General features: G+C 45.5%; 2 protein-coding genes and 2 long non-coding RNA genes across 10 annotated transcripts in view; 2 read left to right on the top strand and 2 right to left on the bottom strand.

The window, feature by feature from the left end:
* heatr5a (HEAT repeat containing 5a) overlaps positions 1-11,848 on the top strand; it is a 29,592-nt gene extending 17,744 nt beyond the window's left edge. For all 6 annotated transcript variants that reach the window (XM_076027802.1, XM_076027806.1, XM_076027803.1 and 3 more), the window contains 20 exons: positions 223-367; positions 1,027-1,209; positions 1,614-1,856; positions 2,622-2,800; positions 3,099-3,167; positions 3,311-3,493; positions 4,004-4,205; positions 4,559-4,663; positions 4,736-4,870; positions 5,093-5,220; positions 5,285-5,432; positions 5,660-5,833; positions 5,980-6,075; positions 6,524-6,604; positions 7,685-7,861; positions 8,905-9,050; positions 10,177-10,284; positions 10,777-10,879; positions 11,262-11,415; positions 11,639-11,848. In XM_076027802.1, the coding sequence (XP_075883917.1) occupies positions 223-367; positions 1,027-1,209; positions 1,614-1,856; positions 2,622-2,800; positions 3,099-3,167; positions 3,311-3,493; positions 4,004-4,205; positions 4,559-4,663; positions 4,736-4,870; positions 5,093-5,220; positions 5,285-5,432; positions 5,660-5,833; positions 5,980-6,075; positions 6,524-6,604; positions 7,685-7,861; positions 8,905-9,050; positions 10,177-10,284; positions 10,777-10,879; positions 11,262-11,415; positions 11,639-11,783 (2,904 nt within the window). In that variant the 3' untranslated portion in view covers positions 11,784-11,848. The remainder of the gene's footprint in view (positions 1-222; positions 368-1,026; positions 1,210-1,613; positions 1,857-2,621; positions 2,801-3,098; positions 3,168-3,310; positions 3,494-4,003; positions 4,206-4,558; positions 4,664-4,735; positions 4,871-5,092; positions 5,221-5,284; positions 5,433-5,659; positions 5,834-5,979; positions 6,076-6,523; positions 6,605-7,684; positions 7,862-8,904; positions 9,051-10,176; positions 10,285-10,776; positions 10,880-11,261; positions 11,416-11,638) is intronic.
* On the bottom strand, positions 10,727-11,801 carry LOC142889169 (uncharacterized). The gene is made up of 3 exons (XR_012926800.1): positions 11,664-11,801; positions 11,218-11,427; positions 10,727-10,861 (listed from the first exon to the last, which is right to left on the bottom strand). It is a non-coding gene; the product is annotated as an uncharacterized LOC142889169 (long non-coding RNA).
* A 402-nt stretch (positions 11,849-12,250) lies between the features above and the next one.
* Positions 12,251-14,003, bottom strand: LOC142889171 (uncharacterized). Its single transcript, XR_012926802.1, has 3 exons — positions 13,895-14,003; positions 12,526-12,574; positions 12,251-12,427 (listed from the first exon to the last, which is right to left on the bottom strand). It is a non-coding gene; the product is annotated as an uncharacterized LOC142889171 (long non-coding RNA).
* Positions 14,004-14,661: 658 nt separating this feature from the next.
* hectd1 (HECT domain containing 1) overlaps positions 14,662-17,575 on the top strand; it is a 33,139-nt gene continuing 30,225 nt past the window's right edge. For both annotated transcript variants that reach the window (XM_076027800.1, XM_076027799.1), the window contains exon 1: positions 14,662-14,883. The gene's annotated coding sequence lies outside the window, so the exon portion shown is untranslated. The remainder of the gene's footprint in view (positions 14,884-17,575) is intronic.

Genomic DNA, 17,575 nt, shown 5'->3' with positions numbered 1-17,575 from the left:
TTTGGCATGACTGCATGATTGTGCTGATGTAATCAATTATAACCAGTAGTGATTGTGATTTGAGCCAGTAATGGTAACCAGTAACTAACAGTATTTCTATTGCTGGAAGCCTGGAGTTGGGAGGTCACCCTGTCTGCAGCTGCATGCCTCTTCTAGCCAGTCTCAACCATTCCAGCACTGAGTGAGCAGTAGCATCCAATCACTGCTCTCTCTGTGCTTCAGGCCAACTTGTGCAGCTCTTACTTGTGTTTGCGGCGGGCCGTGGTGGCGTGTTTGCGGCAGCTGGTCCAGCGGGAGGCGCTGGAGGTGTCCCAACTGGCTGTGACTCTGGTCAAAGAGACGCCGAGACGAGACATCACACCACTGGGTGAGGAGAGCCGCTCGCCAACCTGCTTCTGTCAACTCTCAAAGCCCCGTTAGTGAACCTCTGTGCCGAGAAGATGTTTGATTCTCTCAACTATCAGTACGTTAAACAAAAGAATTAGACCAGGCTGGGCAAACTGTCTGACTGATGGGTCACAGTGGGTTCTACAGTGTGCCAGAGGGGGGGTAGCGGAGCAGCAGCAGATGGATGGAGTGTTCTGGTGAGCCACCTCATAGGAGGAAACAATCTATCCTGGGATATTATGGAGGAAACATGTTGCTGGAATGTCAATGGAAAATGAAGCAAAGCAAAGTTGCAACCAAATCAGAGTCTTTGAAGCCCCACCAGGGTGTTTAGCTCTTAGAACCACCCAGAACCACCCTCAACCAACTAGAACCACTTGGGTGTTTAGCTCTTAGAACCATCCAGAACCACCCAGAAACACCCAGAACCATTCAGAACCAACTAGAACCACAAGGGTGTTTAGCTCTTAGAACCACCCAGAACCAACTAGAACCACTAGGTTGTTTAGCTCTTAGAACCACCCAGAACCACCAGGGTATTTAGCTCTTTATTGAAACGACTCTGAAGACAGTGGAATCATGGAGGAGCTACAGCTGTTTAATGACTGACTGTCAATATCATTTGTCATGGTGTGCTAGATGTGACCATGAAGGAGGTGGGTCTGGAAGGGGCCCTCTTCACTCTGCTGGACCGCCAGGCTGACTGCTGCCTGCGCAGGGACATCCAGGAGACTCTCATCCACATGATGACCTCCAGCGCCACCACTGGCAAACTGGGACTGTGGCTCAAACTCTGCAAGGATGTTCTGTCTGCAACCAGTGGTGGGTTGAAATGTCGACTGTGAGCTTTCTGACGGAAAAAAGTGAATAAGATTCCGTTTCAGATCCAGAAAACTTTATTGATTTGAAACTTTTATCTCACGTTGCCAAGTACCAAGTTGGTCTCTTCCACTTGTTTTTATCTCTGCAGGCATTTTTCGTATACATTTACAAACCTCATTTTATTTAATGCCCAAGTTGTTGGTCGTACAGAAAATACAAACAATATAATCCTGTTTGCACATTGAATATTCACAGTGTGGCGATGAGTTGAGGTATCAGCTGCCATTAATGAATAATCTCTCTTTTTCTATCATGAATGTTTATTGAGGTTTTCATCCTCTGGGCCGGTGGCTTTCAAGTGGCACAGTCAGGAATATATATAGTCAATATCACTGTCCCTGCAGAGCGGCGCGCTGCAGTGGAGGCCACCCAGGAGGACGACGACTGGGACCCCTGGAGAGACGACGACTCGTCGGCCTTCCGAGCCACTCAGTCCGAGTGCGGCGGCTCCTTCACGGCGCTGGGCTGGGCCACTCGCCGCTTCGCCATGGACTGCATCTGTCGCATCATAGCGCAGTGCGAGACGGCCGACCCGGCCCACTTCAGCATGGCTCTGGCTCAGGAGAGGCGGCTCCACCAGTCCACTGGTGGGGCTCCCACACTGGACGCTTTGTTACTTTCTGTTTGGTCAGATGCACAGCGCCCTCTAAAGGTTAAAGTGTGTAATAGCTGGAGATTTTGAAGCAGAAACAGTGATTTAATTTATTGAATGAAGGAGGGGTGGAGTCAGTGTCCACTCCCTTCCCCTCCCTGGACGCTATGGAAGTAGCCTGGACTCATCATCTCATTTCGTTCCTGCCGCATCCCATTCACTGCCTACTGCTCCTTTTTCCCACTCACCACTTTGCTTGTGCTGCTGTAGTGAGCACATGTGTATAATGGGGAAGCCTTGTGTTTAATTAGTGTGTAATAGTTGGAGATTTTGAAGAAGAAACAGCGACACCTAGTGGTTATAGTTTGGATCATAGAGGCCTGAACTAAAGACACTGACTGACTGGCATTGTGCCAAAGAGTCTAATGGCTGCACCTCATTAGAAAGTAACTGTGTAAATATTTGGAGATTTTAAAGAAGAAACAGTGACATCAAGTGGAGACATTTTAGACTGCAGCGTCTTTCACTCTCCCTCCCTCCCCCTCCTGAGCTTGCCAGTGAACTACAGTGGCCCTGTGCTCCCAAACCTGCTCCACCTTCTTCTTCTTCTTGGTTGGTTTATTTGAGGACGCCCCCTAGTGTTCAGCTTAAATACCAAAAGCTTTGTTGTCTGGCAGTGAAGATTTTAGCAATATAATAACCATAAATTGAGCCAAATGTTCCACACTGGACCTTTAAGTCTTCACCTGACTCTCCACAGACTTCCTGGTTCTGCACCTTGGTGAGCTGGTCCGCATGGCCTTCATGGCAGCGACGGACCACAGTGACCAGCTGCGGCTGGCAGGCCTCCAGACCCTACTGGTCATCATCAGGTGCTTCTCAGACGTTCCTGAGCCAGAGTTCCCTGGTCATGTCATTCTGGAGCAGTACCAGGCTAATGTGAGAAACACTTGATTAAAAAAACTCCAAACGTTGATACAATAACAGTGATGTGAAGTTTTAGACTGTGAAAAAAACATAGTTTTTTGTGTGGTTTTTTATTTCCTTCCTTATTAAGAAAGTGCAGAAAATGAATTTCTGTGAATCATATTTTCAAAGTTCCAATGACCTTATTTCAGCAATGATTGACTTTGCTCATTTTTGGAAGCTCAAGCACTTTTTAAATTCCAAAGTTATTGGTGAAACTGTTGATGTTTTCGTTGTTGGAGACTCTGCTCGTTGTTGTGAATGCTCTCAGGTTGGAGCTGCACTCAGACCAGCCTTCAGTGCTGACGCTTCCCCAGACGTCACTGCCAAAGCCTGTCAGGTGACCATCGACACATCACTGCACTCACTCTATTGCAGTGCCGACCCAGCAGTAACAGAGGTTCAGCGGGGTTCTGCTGGTGGTACCGTCAGATACTGCTGGACTGGCTGCTAACAAGGTCATGGTGTTTGACACGCCTGCAGGTGTGCAGTGCCTGGATTGGCAGCGGTGTAGTCAGCGACCTCCAGGACCTTCGGCGTGTTCATCAGCTCCTGGTGTCTTCACTGCTCAAAGTGCAGGCCGGCAGGGACTCAGCAGCAACTCTGCAGTACAATGAAGCCATCGCCACCATGGAAACTCTGGCTGTTCTCAAAGCCTGGGCTGAGGTGTGTGTGTGTGTGTGTGTGTGTGTGTGTGTGTGTGTGTGTGTGTGTGTGTGTGTGTGTGTGTGTGTGTGTGTGTGTGTGTGTGTGTGTGTGTGTGTGTGTGTGTGTGTGTGTGTACTTTGGATAGCTTCAATTTTAGTTAAATAATAACATTTTTAAAATTTTTGATATAAAAAATGTAAATAAATAAATGATAAAACCTTTAATTTGGGAAATCCTGACAGAAAGGATGACCTTTTTATTGAAGGTCCATTGTGAAATATTTGGAAATTTTGAAGAAGAAATGGCGACATCCAGTGGTTACATTTTAGATTGCAGTGCCTTTCACCCCCCCCACCTCCCTCTCCTGAGTTTGCCAGTGAACTACGGCGGCCCTGTGCACCCAAACCTGGATACCTGCTGCACCTTCTTCGTTTTCTTCCATACAATTTCTTTGCTTAGTATGTTAACACAGAGCACACTGAGCAATGAAAATGTGACTGTGATTGCTGTTTTTCTGATGTGTGTCAGGTTTACATCGTAGCGGTGGAGAGGAGCAGACGGAAGGAACCGTCCTCCCAGTCCACTGACTGCTCCGAGCCGGGAGCCACAGGCCTTTTGAAGCTCGTCCAATCAGATCAGTCCACTCTGAGCCGACTGTGGTTGGCCGCACTGCAGGACTTTGCTCTGCTGACCCTGCCTCAGGAGTTTGCATCACAGCTGCCTGCAGCAGGTGGGAGACTGGGAGTTGTGTTGTGTTGTAGTACTGGAGGTCGGTCTTCTCGGTCTCCATGCCACTGTTTCAGGCTCTCTGTCTGGTCTCAGACTTGGACTGGGCCGACTGGCTCCGGGTTTTAATCTAGACCGGTGGAGACTCAGCCACCACTGTAATATCCAGCTGCTGCCTCGTTTCACTCTTGACACCCAGAGTGACACGGTGCCCCCTCATTTACACTTGATTTGGTTTTTAATGTTATGAAGCAAAGTTGTTGTTTTTTGAAAATGGTTCAAAATAGTTGGCAAAGCAGCAAAATGTTAAAGAAAATGATTGAAGACGCCTTGTGTGTTCTCTGTGTGTTCCTGCAGGTGGTTCCTTCTACACAGCAGAGACAGTGAAGCAGGCCCGGGTCCACTACTCCTCCTGCTGGGCCTCCATCCTCCACGCCACCTCCCTCTGGCTACACAGCACAGGTCAGTCACCTCTCAATTAACTCTCAATGCACTCTCACTGCACTCTCACTGCACTCTCTTATTGTGTGGCAGGCTTTGTGATGTCGGACGACACCCCAGCCAACCTGTCCAGGCCGGCCACGCCCACCTCCATGGGTCACACTGGCTCTGTGGGTGGAGCCAAAAGCCCAGAGGACATCAACAGTGACAGACTGCACCTCATACTGGGTACAATACTGTAGCATACATATTCCAATATGTATATAATAATATGTATATTAGCATATATATAGAATTGAATTCCACAGTTTGTAGTGTGTACCATCAATATATTGCTAATGAGATATTGCTAATAAAGGCCAAATTATTGTGTAATAATAATAATGATGAATAGTACTCTGTCTTCTAAATGATGACCTTTGACTCCATGTCACTGGGCTGTCCTCTAAGGGATTAGTGTGGAGTTCCTGTGTTCTCCACATTCTGAGGAGCAGATGGAGAACATCACTTCCTGTCTGCGAGCTCTGGAGGCTCTACTGGACGTCCCTTGGCCCCGAGCCAAGATTGGAAATGACCAGGTCGGTGTGCAGGTTCTTCTGCAGTACTGGTTTGAAGATTGTTCTGACCGTCTGTCTGTCTCAGGCTCTGAGTGTGGAGCTGCTCAGCGTCCTCCACAGGCTCATGGTGACCAGGGAGTCGCAGTGCGTTCAGCTGGCTGTGTTGAATTTACTGCAGCAGATTGTCTCTGCCGCCCAGGAGCACGTCAGAGAGAAACGCCACAGTGCCGAAGGTGAACACTCTTCAATTCATAGCCAGAACCTGTGAGAACCATCTGAACTTTAAACAGCTCATTGTTTGGTTGCTCAGTCAGAGAAAAAACATCAGATTGAGTGAAAGACTGAAAAACTGAAAAAAATCCAATCAACTAATAGTCTGTGAAGTGCATTTTCTTTTGTCCTCATGTTCCTCATGTTCCTCATGTTCCTCATGCTCCTGATGCTCCTCCTGGTGTGTCAGTCGATGATGGTGCGGCGGAGAAGGAGACGCTGCCAGAGTTTGGTGAGGGTCGTGACACTGGCGGACTGGTCCCCGGACGCTCGCTGGTGTTTGGTGCCCTGGAGCTCTGCCTCTGCGTGCTGGTCCGCAAACTGCCACAACTCAGCCCCAAACTGGCTGGAACCGGTCAGAACGGTACGAGCAGGAAGAGGCGACGCACAGAAAACACACACACACACACAAATGAATGTTGTTGTAATTCACTCTGTGTGTCTATGGAGGGGGGATGAGGGAGGACCGGCAGATGTTTATTTCATGATCTTGTGACTGTGTGTGTTCAGCTCCTGGAGTCTCATCCTGGACTGACGGTGACTGCAGACTGGTGTCCACCGCTCTGTGTGTCCTCTCTGAGCTGCCGTCCATCTGTTCCCCAGAGGGTGAGGCTGGCACTCCTCCAGATGGATGGGTGGATAGATGGGTGGATGGATGGGTGGATAGATGGATGGATGGGTGGATAGATGGATGGGTGGGTGGGTGGATGGATAGATGGGTGGATAGATGGATGGGTGGGTGGGTGGATGGGTGGATAGATGGATGGGTGGATAGATGGATGGATAGGTGGATGGATGGATGGATGGATAGGGGGATGGGTGGATGGATGGATAGATGGATGGATGGATGGATAGATAGAGAGCTTTTTATTGTCATTGCACAAAAATATAGAAGGAAATGATGGCAGTAAGGTCCTGTTTTAGCGTCAATAAAAACACAACCAACTTGAAAAGATAGAAGAGAACAGGAAGTGATTTTGTTAGCAGGGCTGTCATGATGAGATGTGACAGTGAGAAGCGGTGGCTGAGTGTCTGATTGCTTGTTGCTGTGCAGGAAGTGTGTCCATCCTGCCCACCGTCCTCTACCTGCTGCTGGGGGTCTTCAGAGAGCTGGTCCACAGGCCCACACCAGCTGGTAACACACACACACACACACACACACACACACACACACACACACACACACACACACACACACACACACACACACACACACATTACTCACACAATTCCACAAATGTTTAGATTTTTTTCTCCCCGACTGTAAGGCAACAAGGCAGTCTTAGAACTCAGAGCTCAGAACTGTTGAGATCAGATTGAGATCACAAAGCTTTCTGCTCACAATCAGGGTGCAATAAGTTTGAAGAAAACACTGAAGACACACAGACACACACACACCCATTGACACAAATCAAATCGTTCACAAAACAGTCACGTTAAAAGTGTAAAATAAGAGCATCGATGGTCACTGCATAAGATATTGCAGTTACGGCACCAGTGTGACTGTGATTGTACCTATATGGACTAATAGCATAGCTAATTCTCTATTGGCTGTCTTAATGTTGCCATTCATTGAGTACCTTCTGGAAAATGTGTTACAGGAAGTAGAGCACAGACTTAAAGGTCCAGTGGGTAAAATTAGACTCAATTTAAAAGTTAGTTGGTTTTCCTCCCCTTAGAACGGTCCTGGTGTGTGTGTAAGAATCTCCATAGATCAGTCAGGGTCCCAGTGCTCTCTGTTAGCTGCCCTCTTGCAGCAGCATATTTCTAAGGAAGCCTGGCGTGGACAATCCAGATCGGGTTGCGTAATTACAGTGAACGCTTTCATCCTCAAATAAACCAACCAAGAAGAAGGTGGAGCAGGTATTCAGGTTTGGGTGGCCAGGGCCACCGTAGTCCACTGGCAGTTTAGGAGAGGGAGGGTACGGAGAGCGCTGCAATCTAAAGTGTAACCACTTGATGTCGCTGTTTCTTTAAAAAAAATAAAATCTTGAAATATGACTCACTTGAGTTGCACTCACTTGAGTGCAACTGTCCATGGCTGGTTGTGTGATTGTGTATTCAAAGATGCAATGAATAAAAAAAATCATTTCTGCACGTCAGCCATCAGGTGGGGGCTGCAGCCACACCATGGATCTTCTGCACACAGCTGTTGGTCCAGATTGGAGGATGTTGTGTGTTTTTAAAACCATGTACCTGCTGTTTGCTCCTCCAGGTGGTGCTGCAGCTGGTCAGGGCAGCAGTGCTGATTCCAGCCCGGTCATGCAGTCTGCTCTGCAGGCCCTCAAGTCTGTGGTGGCGTCTCCCATGAGTCGGCAGGAGAAGAGCAGTGGAGCCTGGAAGCTCCTGCTGAGATCAGCGCTCAGCACCCTGCTGGGGCTCTGGAACTGTGGTACGTAGCTCCTCCCACCTTCAGATCATTCTTCAGAAGAATAAGTGTGTATATTCAACTCTTTAAGTGTCTCAGCAATGATTTTTGCGACTATCCTGCGCGGCCTCCCGTATCCCAGGATGCTTTGCTTGCTGCTGCAACGCATCCTGGGATCCTGGGAAGTCCGCTGAAATGGCGCCATCTACTGGCAAAGACACAACGCATAAACGTAGGTATTGAAATTTCACATAATAAATGACCCATTGCCATATGCAGTAGAAAAATTAGAATATCAAGTAAAAGTTGTTTTATTTTGGCAATTTAACATAAAAGATGAAAGCAACAAATTTTATTGAGCCATTCCACGCAAATTGACATCTCAAGGGGTTCCTTGTTGTAACTTTGCTGATTAAGATTTTCTACTTATTAAAACCACAAACCCACAAACTCAGAAAATTATTATAAAATTTGAGGGTTTTTTTTAAGCCCTTAAGACCTGATCAGCAAAATGCAAAGAAATAAAAACTTGAAATATATTGATTTGCATATTATTCCTTTATATAATGTCACATTCACCTTTTAAGTTGAATTGCAGAAATACAACAACCTTTTCAGCATATTCTAATTTTCTGGGTAGTACCTACCTGTATGTTAAACCAAAACCCCAACATTCAGTTAAAACATGTGACTGTTAATGCTGAGTAATGATTAGCTTGATGCTATATAGACGTCAATTCCCCTGGAGGCGGGTTTGGGTTCGCTGCAGACCCTGGATTGAGGCACAGCCCTGGTGTGGACAATCCAGCTGACTGACGGCATAGCATTTGGTATTGAGACTGAACACGAGGGGGCATCCTCAAAAAAAAAGCAACCAATAAGAACAAGAAGAAGGTGGAGCAGGTATCCAGGTTTGGGGTGCGCAGGGCCACTGTAGTTCACTGGCAAACTAAGGAGAGGGAGGGAGAGTGAAAGACGCTGCAATTTAAAATGTTACCACTAGATATCAGTGTTTCTTTTTCCAAATCTCCAAATGTTCCACCCTGGTCCTGGACCCTGTGTTGCAGATGAGGGCCGTGTGGACCAGGCCAGCCTTCTCACGGCTCTGACCGTCTTCCTGCTGTCTGCTGGTCCTGACGTCTGCGCCGTGGAGCCCCTGCACTCACTCTGCCTGCAGCGCTTCACTTCCAGCATGGAGGCCAAGGAGCCACTGGTCAGTGACACTGCGACACCTGATGCTCCTTTCAAATCAGCTTCACGCCAAGAGCAGGACCAGGAAGCTGTCATGGAAACGCAGCTAGTGATGAATGTGACATACTGCAGAGCAGATCCAGGCGGTTATAGTGAGGTCGTGGTCCACAAGCTGAACCGGTGAAGGTGATGGATTCTGGAGGATTTAGGATTTATTGAGTTAAAGGACAGAACCTGATGAAAAGCTTCAGCAGGATCTCTGGGCATCCTGTCGTTGGCTTTGCAACACTGTAGCTGGAAAATAACCTGCTGGTGTTGAATGTTCTCCAGAAGCGTGGATCAGCCTTCCTGTTTCCTGTGTTGAATTCTGTTGGGTTTTTTTGTTTGATGAAGGACAAAGCAGTTGAATTCCAAGATTGTGTCTGGAGTCTAAGAATGATGAAAATGCTAAAGAAGCAGGTCATGTATATTTAGACTTGGCCCAGTTATGTCTCACTTATTTTTAGTCTTTTCCCAGAGACACAAAGTATTTTTACCCCCACAATAAATATCACAGACTATTTTTTGCTGGATTAAGAAAACAAACACACGTTGGAAAGGAAGGAGTCCTTCAAGTGTTTTAAGACGGAGGGGAACATGCAGAACGTGAGCGGAAAAGGAAAAAGAAAACCATTGGAATGTTGCTTAGTGGTGTCAGAGTGTAAACCAGCTGCCTGCTGACCTGAATACTGCTGGAAGTGGGACACCTGGACCGTCTGGTCCTGGAGCAGCAGTGATGGACCTCAGCCCACTGCCAGTGCTGGTACACACTGTAGTAGATGCAGGACTGCACAGTAGGGTTAGGGTTGATATATTTTGATGAGTTATTTATTTGCAATGTGATTCTTCATGAGTGCAATATGAAGTTATTGATGGTCCAGTATGAAGCTTTGCTTTGTTCCACATTCAGGTTGCTTGGCTCCATAGAAGGTGGTTCAGTGTTCACTCTGGAGGAAGATTAGTTCAGTCAATATCAATGTTGGCCTGAGACATTGTCCCAGTTTGACCTTTGACCCCACTGAGTGTTTGAGCTGGATCCAGTCGGATGGGGTCAGACTGTGGACAGTGAGCAGCTGGGAGGGGAGATAATGAAGTCATTTGTCCTGCAGGTGTTGAATCGCTGCTGTCAGCTGCTGACCTCCATCTTCCAGGCACCGTCCAGCGTGGCCGTTCCATACATCCAGGCTCTGGGCCCGAGGTTGCTGCCATTCCTTCAGGTCAGAGCCGCTGCCGTTCATTCGGCTTCTGAATGCAGTCTTTGCTAAACTTCCTCCAGGTGTGTTTTTATTTAAGCAGTAAGACTGGAAATAAAATAGGTCATAACTCTGAAAATATTGCATTTTAGTGAATGAATTAATTGGAGTCAAGTCAGTGTGAAGGTTGAAGACTCTTCTTTCTCTTCTGCTTATGATTGAGTGCTTTTATTCATCTTATTGTATTTTATTATCGTATTTCTAGTCTCATGTTTGTTTTAATTCACCTCTATTGATGCATTTCAAGCTGTCCTCCTTTCTCTCTCTTCTCTCTTTGAAGACTCTGTGTTCTTTGTGCCTTAAATGCTTTTTAAAATGTTGAACTTTGAATCAAGTTAAGCTCATTGAATTGCCTTGTGTATGAAGTGTACTGTAGAAATAAAGCTGCTTTGCCTAGCCTTGCCTAGCCTAGCCTAGCCTTGGCTAACTTCCACCCACCTGGTGTTGGTTCTTCAGAGTGTGGAGAAGCGTCGTCCTCAGAGTGCAGAGGAGCTGGCCGGGGTACTGGAGGGGGTCCGGGCCTTCCAGGCCATGGTCCAAGCTGCAGAGCAGTCACAACGTAAGTCAACACGCAAAACAAACTCAGTGTTGAGCATTTGTAACGTTAGAAATACAAAATACAGTCTATGCAATTGCTTCGACTGTATTTAAGAAAACGAAGCTGAAAAAAACAAGTCGTCTATTGAAACGCAGACTCCTTCTGTGTGTGGTTGCAAATAAGAACATTTCTTTCATTAATTCATTAATTCATAACATTGATTCATTGATGGATGGATGGGGCTACGACTGAAAGGGATCTTTCATTATCATCATTATTATCTTCCTATTCTAATAATGCTGTTCCTGTTGTTGTTCACTCATTGTAAATATTGCTGTGCTCTGCAAAATAAGCCTCACCATTACAACTGATGCTTGTTTTGTTCCTGGTGAACGACCTGTAGGTCCTCAGCTGGTTGCGGTCTTGTTGCCCCTCCTCATCTCCTTCCTACTGGATGAAAACGCTCTGGGCTCGGCTCCTGCAGTGTGGCGCTCTCTCCACGAGGCGGCGCTGCAGGACCTGATGCGACTGGGCCCTCAGTACTCGGCTGTCTTCAGGTAGAACGTGACCTGAATTGAAACACAAGATGTTTTGTCTGCGAAGGTTCTCAGTCATCCAGCTCATCTTCAGGTAGAAGGTTGAGTTGGGGAAACCAAGAGGCCGAACGTCTTCAGGACCACCACAACCAGTCCAGTTCCCCTAACTCAACCTTCTACAGACATGATGTGTTTTGTGGACACACTGGAAGGTGTGGCTGGACTAATTCTTCACTCCACTCAGGTCTCTGATGGCGTCGTCTCCTCACCTCAAGTGTCGCCTGGAGGCCGCCGTCAAAGGGAACCAGGAGAGCCTGAGCGCCAAGGTCCCCAGCCGTGGAGCCGCCAAGTCGTCCCCCAGCATCACACTCAAAACCAACTTCCTTTAAATGCTGCTCGTCGTCACCGCGCGCTGTTTCCCCCTCTGTCCTTTATTTGTGTTGAGATGTTGGCAGGTGTTGTGTGCGCAGCGCACAACAGCAGCATCGCTAGAAAGAAAAGTGACGGGACGGCACTGAAAGCCATCAGACTGGAGCGGCTCCGTGTCTTTACCTCTGGCCACTGTGAGGTCACTGTGACAACACAGCGTCGCCTTCTTCTCTTGATGCTGCACATAACTCACTGATTGTCATCTTACTCATCCGTGCAGAGGACAATTGTGTCATTTTTACTTGTTTCCTTTGTGCCGACCAGTTTTATCCTCTCACTTTCAACTTTCTCTGCTGTAGAAAGTTCCTGTTTTCAAACTATCACATGACCCATCGCCTTGGCCAGTAATTGAGGTCGACGGCTGAAAAACAGGCTTCCGTGGCATCTTTTACTTTAGTCTTCTCAAACAGACCTTGAAGGACAGCTTAGTTTTATTCACGCTCCCACAGAACCTTCACTGCAACCAAAGGTTTGTTTTGAGAAATTAAGAAGTTAAATATGCTTGTTTTCTGTTCTGCATAATTTTGCCCATTTTGTTTTGACTGATTTGAATCCCAGCAGTTGCTTCAAGTGAAGATCAGTGAGTCTGATTCCTCCTGTTTCACTGTGAAAAGGAATGGAGAAGACATGAATGAAGGAATTAATGGATTTTGAATAAATGGCAAAAGGGATGTGTGGTGAAAATAGATTCTCTTCTGAAACTTGAACAAGTTCCATGTTCTTGTTGGTTCCTGAAGGTTCCTGAAGGTTCCTGGCAGAGAAGCCAATGATGAAAATGATGAAGATAAGTCATCTCTTTAGAAGTCACTGCTCACCGACTCTTTAGGAAAATAAATTAGTAACTAAGAAGAAAAAAATCAAGTATTTTAACCTCATATGAAAAGATTAGACATTACAATAGTTTTACTGTCATTTTGTTGTAACTGTTTTTTTTGTTTTGTTTTGTTTTCTGTATTTTCATGTTTGTTTGACAGTTTGCAGAATGAAATGTGATTTTGGCTGAAGTAGACTGAACAGGACACAGCCAACCAGTCAAGACCGAAAGACCTAAGACACGAATGAATTTAATTTTGATTGGAGGTTTTTCCTTTTTTCTTTAAAAAAAAAAAAAGTCAAGTCTTTGTGACCTCATAAACCACCAGGAACTGAGCCGTTAGTGTAGACTGGAATGTTAAACTAACCCACGTAAAGATACAATCTATCTAAATGAGCTGCATTGCCAAGTGTAAACCATTGTGAATAGACAACTGACTTTTTTTGTATTCCTTTCATAATATATTTTTGTTCATGTGACAGACACAAAGTAAAACCTTTTTGTTTTGAAACCAAACTCTGAATGTTGAATGAAAGGTGTGGTGGCCTAAAGAGGAATTTTTTTTACTAATGAGCACTTTACTTCAAACACTACATTGTCACCTCAAGCTGTGTTAGGCAGCTGAACACCATATCACAATCACACACAAAAGGTCCATTTGCAATAATTGTAATAATAACCAGGTGACCAGTTTCCCTCCAGCTCTGCATGCCAGTGTACTGCAAATGTGTGTGTTGGCTTCTCTGGTTTGCTGCTGTTACTCATATGAACGGGTTCATCAGCTGGTGTCTGCTGCAGTCACTAATAAGCTTTGTTTACTGGCTTCAGTGCTCTGTTCATCGTCTGAGTGACTTAGCAAACTGGTTTCAAACTCAGCGACTCAATAAAAACTGTTGACTTTTGAATGTCTCCTGTGTCTTCTGTGTGGAGAGTGATTGTACACCAGGCTGTCCAATCTGATAGGTCGACCTCTATAGCATATCATCAAACTTTACATCCGATCTAATTGTAAAAGACAAAGTGTGACTGTCTCCGTCTGTATGCCGGTGTGATTCATGTCACATCAGTACGACATGTCACTCATTCAGAGGGTTTCATTTTATACAGAGGTCCTGTAATTGAAATTTCTTAGGGGAAACTGTCAAGAAAATCTAAAAGGAAATAAAGCACATGCTAACGTCTAATATTCACAGAAGCACTGGAAACCTTTTGAAGTCATTATTGCATTGTGAACAATGAAGCCATCGACCAGCTGACCTGACTCCTCCAGATGGCAGCCTTGGCTTCCCATGTTTTGTTTTAACCTGAATAAATGGCTCCACATTTATTCATTAATCTCCTTGTGTGTTTGAGAAGAGGATCAGGGCCACATGTATGTGTCGGTGGTGAGTGGTGTCAGTTAATGTTCCTCTGAGATCAAAGTCACAACTCCGACTTTAATCTGTCACTCGCTCTTGCTCTAATTCAATTTTTAAACCTCCATATGTTCCTAAAGATACTGTTACTATCTTTTAGATATGTAACAGAGTCGACTGGTGCTTGGGTAATTTACCATTGAACCAGCACAGAAAGTACCCTGCCCCAGCGGGGCAAAGAGGGAAAAATGAGGTCTGTTGAAATTATATTATTGTTCAAACATTAGAAAAGTTCACTGTGGAGGAGTCCATGTGTCTTTAAGTGCCAGCAACTCCCCCAAGTATTATTATCATTATTATTATTATTATTTTTAGAAACTTGCAAATTGGTATATCATGTAAAGTTTGGATGTTCTTTGATAGTAATGTGTACATTGCCCTCCATTCTATTTGAAATGATGTTATTTATTTTTTCTGACATAATTCAGTCAACGTATGTTATTATTATTATCATTATTATTATTATTACTATTATTGTGGTTGTTGTTGTTGTTGTTGTTGTTATTTTTAATATTATTATTATTCGTTTTATAAAATTGTATGACTTTATTTTGAAAGTCGTGGCATATCCGACCCAAAGTGTGGGTCGTGAATGCAGCATCATCAGTCAGCTCAGCGCTCCATTTCAGTCGGGCTGCGTTCACTCTCTCACTCCCTCACTGTTTATCGCCTCGCCGTCCACTCTGACCTTTCTCAGCGTGCTAAAGAAATGGGGAACGCCTTACTTTAAACCCCCTTATCGGCGATCACCGTCGTCCTCGAACTTCCTGTACAAGTTCGCAGATATTTCCCAATCTCCCCCCTCAACCCCACCGCTGGACGTCTGTGTCGGTGAGTAGCTCGTCTTGCCGGTGTCGGCGGTGGTGGATGACCCGCACTGGGCCGAGGCCTCTCGGCTCTCCCAGAACTCGAGCGCCGTGGATTCACTTTGATGTGGAGGCCGCGAACTCGGTTATAACTTCTTCCATTTGATGACAATGTAAACCGATGAACACTAACATGACGCTAGGCTTTTCTGAGGTACAATAAAAGGAGAAAGACTCACAACTATTACAATTTGGATTGACGGAAGGAAGGACGCTGAGTCGTCGCTCGGAGCTAAAGTTAGCATTGGGATTAGCTAGCGTGGGGCTAGCATCGTTTTTTGTGTGTTTTTTTAACATTAGCCGGCGTCCATGGTTTAAAATTATTATTTTTTGTCTTGAATAATTAATCATGTCACACAATAGTTGGGGTGTTTGGGTCTTGTTATGCTCGGAACAGTGTGTTAAGGAATACAGTGTTCATCCAGGCGGCCTGGCGGAACATCGTAGTGAAAAATATTGCTGTTAGCCAGGCTGCTAACTATCTGGCGTCGCTGACCATTTGGCCACAAGTCTGTTGTAACTTGGCCCTAAACCTGTTGTGCACAGTCAGGACAGCAAAGTAGAAGAAAGAAGGCTTAGCGCCGGAGCCAACGTGTCCTTCGTCTATCCTCTTAACGTTGATGTGCGTCTCATGAAATGATTAGGCTGCTTATTGCCCGGGTCAGATGATGAAAGTGTGGGCTCACACAGCCAGCTAGGTAGCTTCGTGCTGCGCTGCGGTGTCATTTCCACATTTGTTACTGACTTTCTGACGCTGCACACAATTTGAAGAGCCGAAGCCCAGAGAGGCTTGTTGACGTATAGTTGGACATTTTGAATATATCGCAATAGTGATGATATGTATCGAAACCCATGACAAGTCGATGCAGATTAGCTTCTGAAACCTGAACGAGTTCCATGTTCTTGTTGGGTTCTTCAGGGTTCCTGGCAGAGTAGCCAGGTCACTGTTTGAGGGCTTATTGCCACACATGAAGATGATGAAGATGAAACGCATCTCTTTAGAAGTCACTGCTCACCGACTCTTTAGGAAAATGATGAAGTTAATAACGAACAAAACACGCACACAATAGTTTTACTGTCATTTTGTTGCCTGCTTTGTTTTGTTGGGTTTCTGTATTGTCGTGTGTGACGGTTTGCAGGATGAGATGTGATGTTGGTTCAACCAGACTGATGGATGAGGCTGCTGGCCGGTCACATGAGCAAAGTGTGGATGCTTCCTCCCTCCTCTGCGACGGCTCTACGCTGTCATTGCCACATTCTGCTTGTTATGTCTCGGTGGAGGTGGTGGTGGTGGTGGTGACTCTCTGACGCTGTTCACATTTTCAAGTGCTGAACCCCAGGGAGGTTTGTTGAAGTATTGCAGGTCAGGAGAACACAGAGGCATAAACAAGATGCTGTTTGTCTCTGCTGTGGTTCCAACGACCTCTCCCTCCCTCCCTCCCGCCCTCCCTCCCTCTCTGGAGTCTGTCTTGCCGTCAGCTTTCGTCATCTTTTATAATCTTGAAGAATTTCCCAGTGTCCAGCGATGATCACGGTTGGACCCCCCCCCCCCCCCCCAAAGCACCAGACTTCCTACATTGCACTGATGTTTATGTGCTGTAATGAATGAAAGCCACTCTATGACTGTGTTTGGATTCAACTTGATGCAGTCTCTGGAAACTCATATTATCAGTCCAGTAATAAGTGGCAGTATTTTATCAGAGTGATGTGCTGGAAATATGAGCATGTCAATCAGTTTTTTGTAATAATGACTTCATTTTTGCGGCAAAAGTGCTGCTAGGGTCTCACACCTCTCTTAACCTTGAATACATGGCTTTCAGCAGTATTCATAACACTTCTCATGTTGGCTTTCATTCATATTTGTTCAGCATTTACTTATTTTTTTTATCTTTCATCATTAATTGGTAGCCTGTGTGCTGACCATGTTGTACTGTTTATGAACCATTGCCAAAGGCAATGATCCAGTGCAGCCTTTTCCACGACCAATGGAAATAAATATTCCCGTTATTCCTGTTTACATGCAGCTGTATTCATATTGACATTATTGGAATGGAAGGCAGTTTTCCCTCTTTCCCTGCAAAGCAGCTGTGATATTATCACTGTTGTATCCCCCCCCCGCCCCGCTCAATATTTAAGAATGAGTCTTCCAAGCTTCTTAGTGTCCACACTTGGGAAAGCACTGAACAAAATTGGAACTTCGCCCGAGAACTATTTTGTTGTCGCTGACCTTTTTGTGGAAACAAACATTGCTGTGTAAGCCCTGATTTTCCATTTGCGCCTCCGAAGAATCCTCCAGAACCGGACCGCACTCGGGTCTCCCACATATCAAAGTGAGAGAAGAACTTAGAAAAGAAATTGTTTCTCAAAAATCATCTTCCTTTATTGAAAAGTTAGAACCCTCCTTCAGTAAATTTAAAAAGAGACTATTTTGTAGTTTCCATCACTTACAGCAAAATCCACATTAAAAAGTGTTGAACTGAAACTGAGCCACAGTCTCTCTATGCCCCAGTGAAGGAGCTTTGATTAATCTGTATCTGCCTCAAAATCATTCAACTCAAGTTGGGACAATAAAGAATTTTAGTAAGCAGGCAAAAATAAGTCGAGTTTCTGTCAATCAATCAACTTTTATTTCTGCGGAGCTAAATCACAACCAGCAG

This window comes from Nelusetta ayraudi, unplaced genomic scaffold (genome assembly GCF_046127955.1).
Source record: "Nelusetta ayraudi isolate G7.1 ecotype Tasmania unplaced genomic scaffold, CSIRO-AGI_Nayr_v1 ptg000021l, whole genome shotgun sequence".
In the NCBI taxonomy this organism is placed as follows: domain Eukaryota; kingdom Metazoa; phylum Chordata; class Actinopteri; order Tetraodontiformes; family Monacanthidae; genus Nelusetta; species Nelusetta ayraudi.
This window is presented reverse-complemented; position numbering and strand designations above follow the sequence as displayed.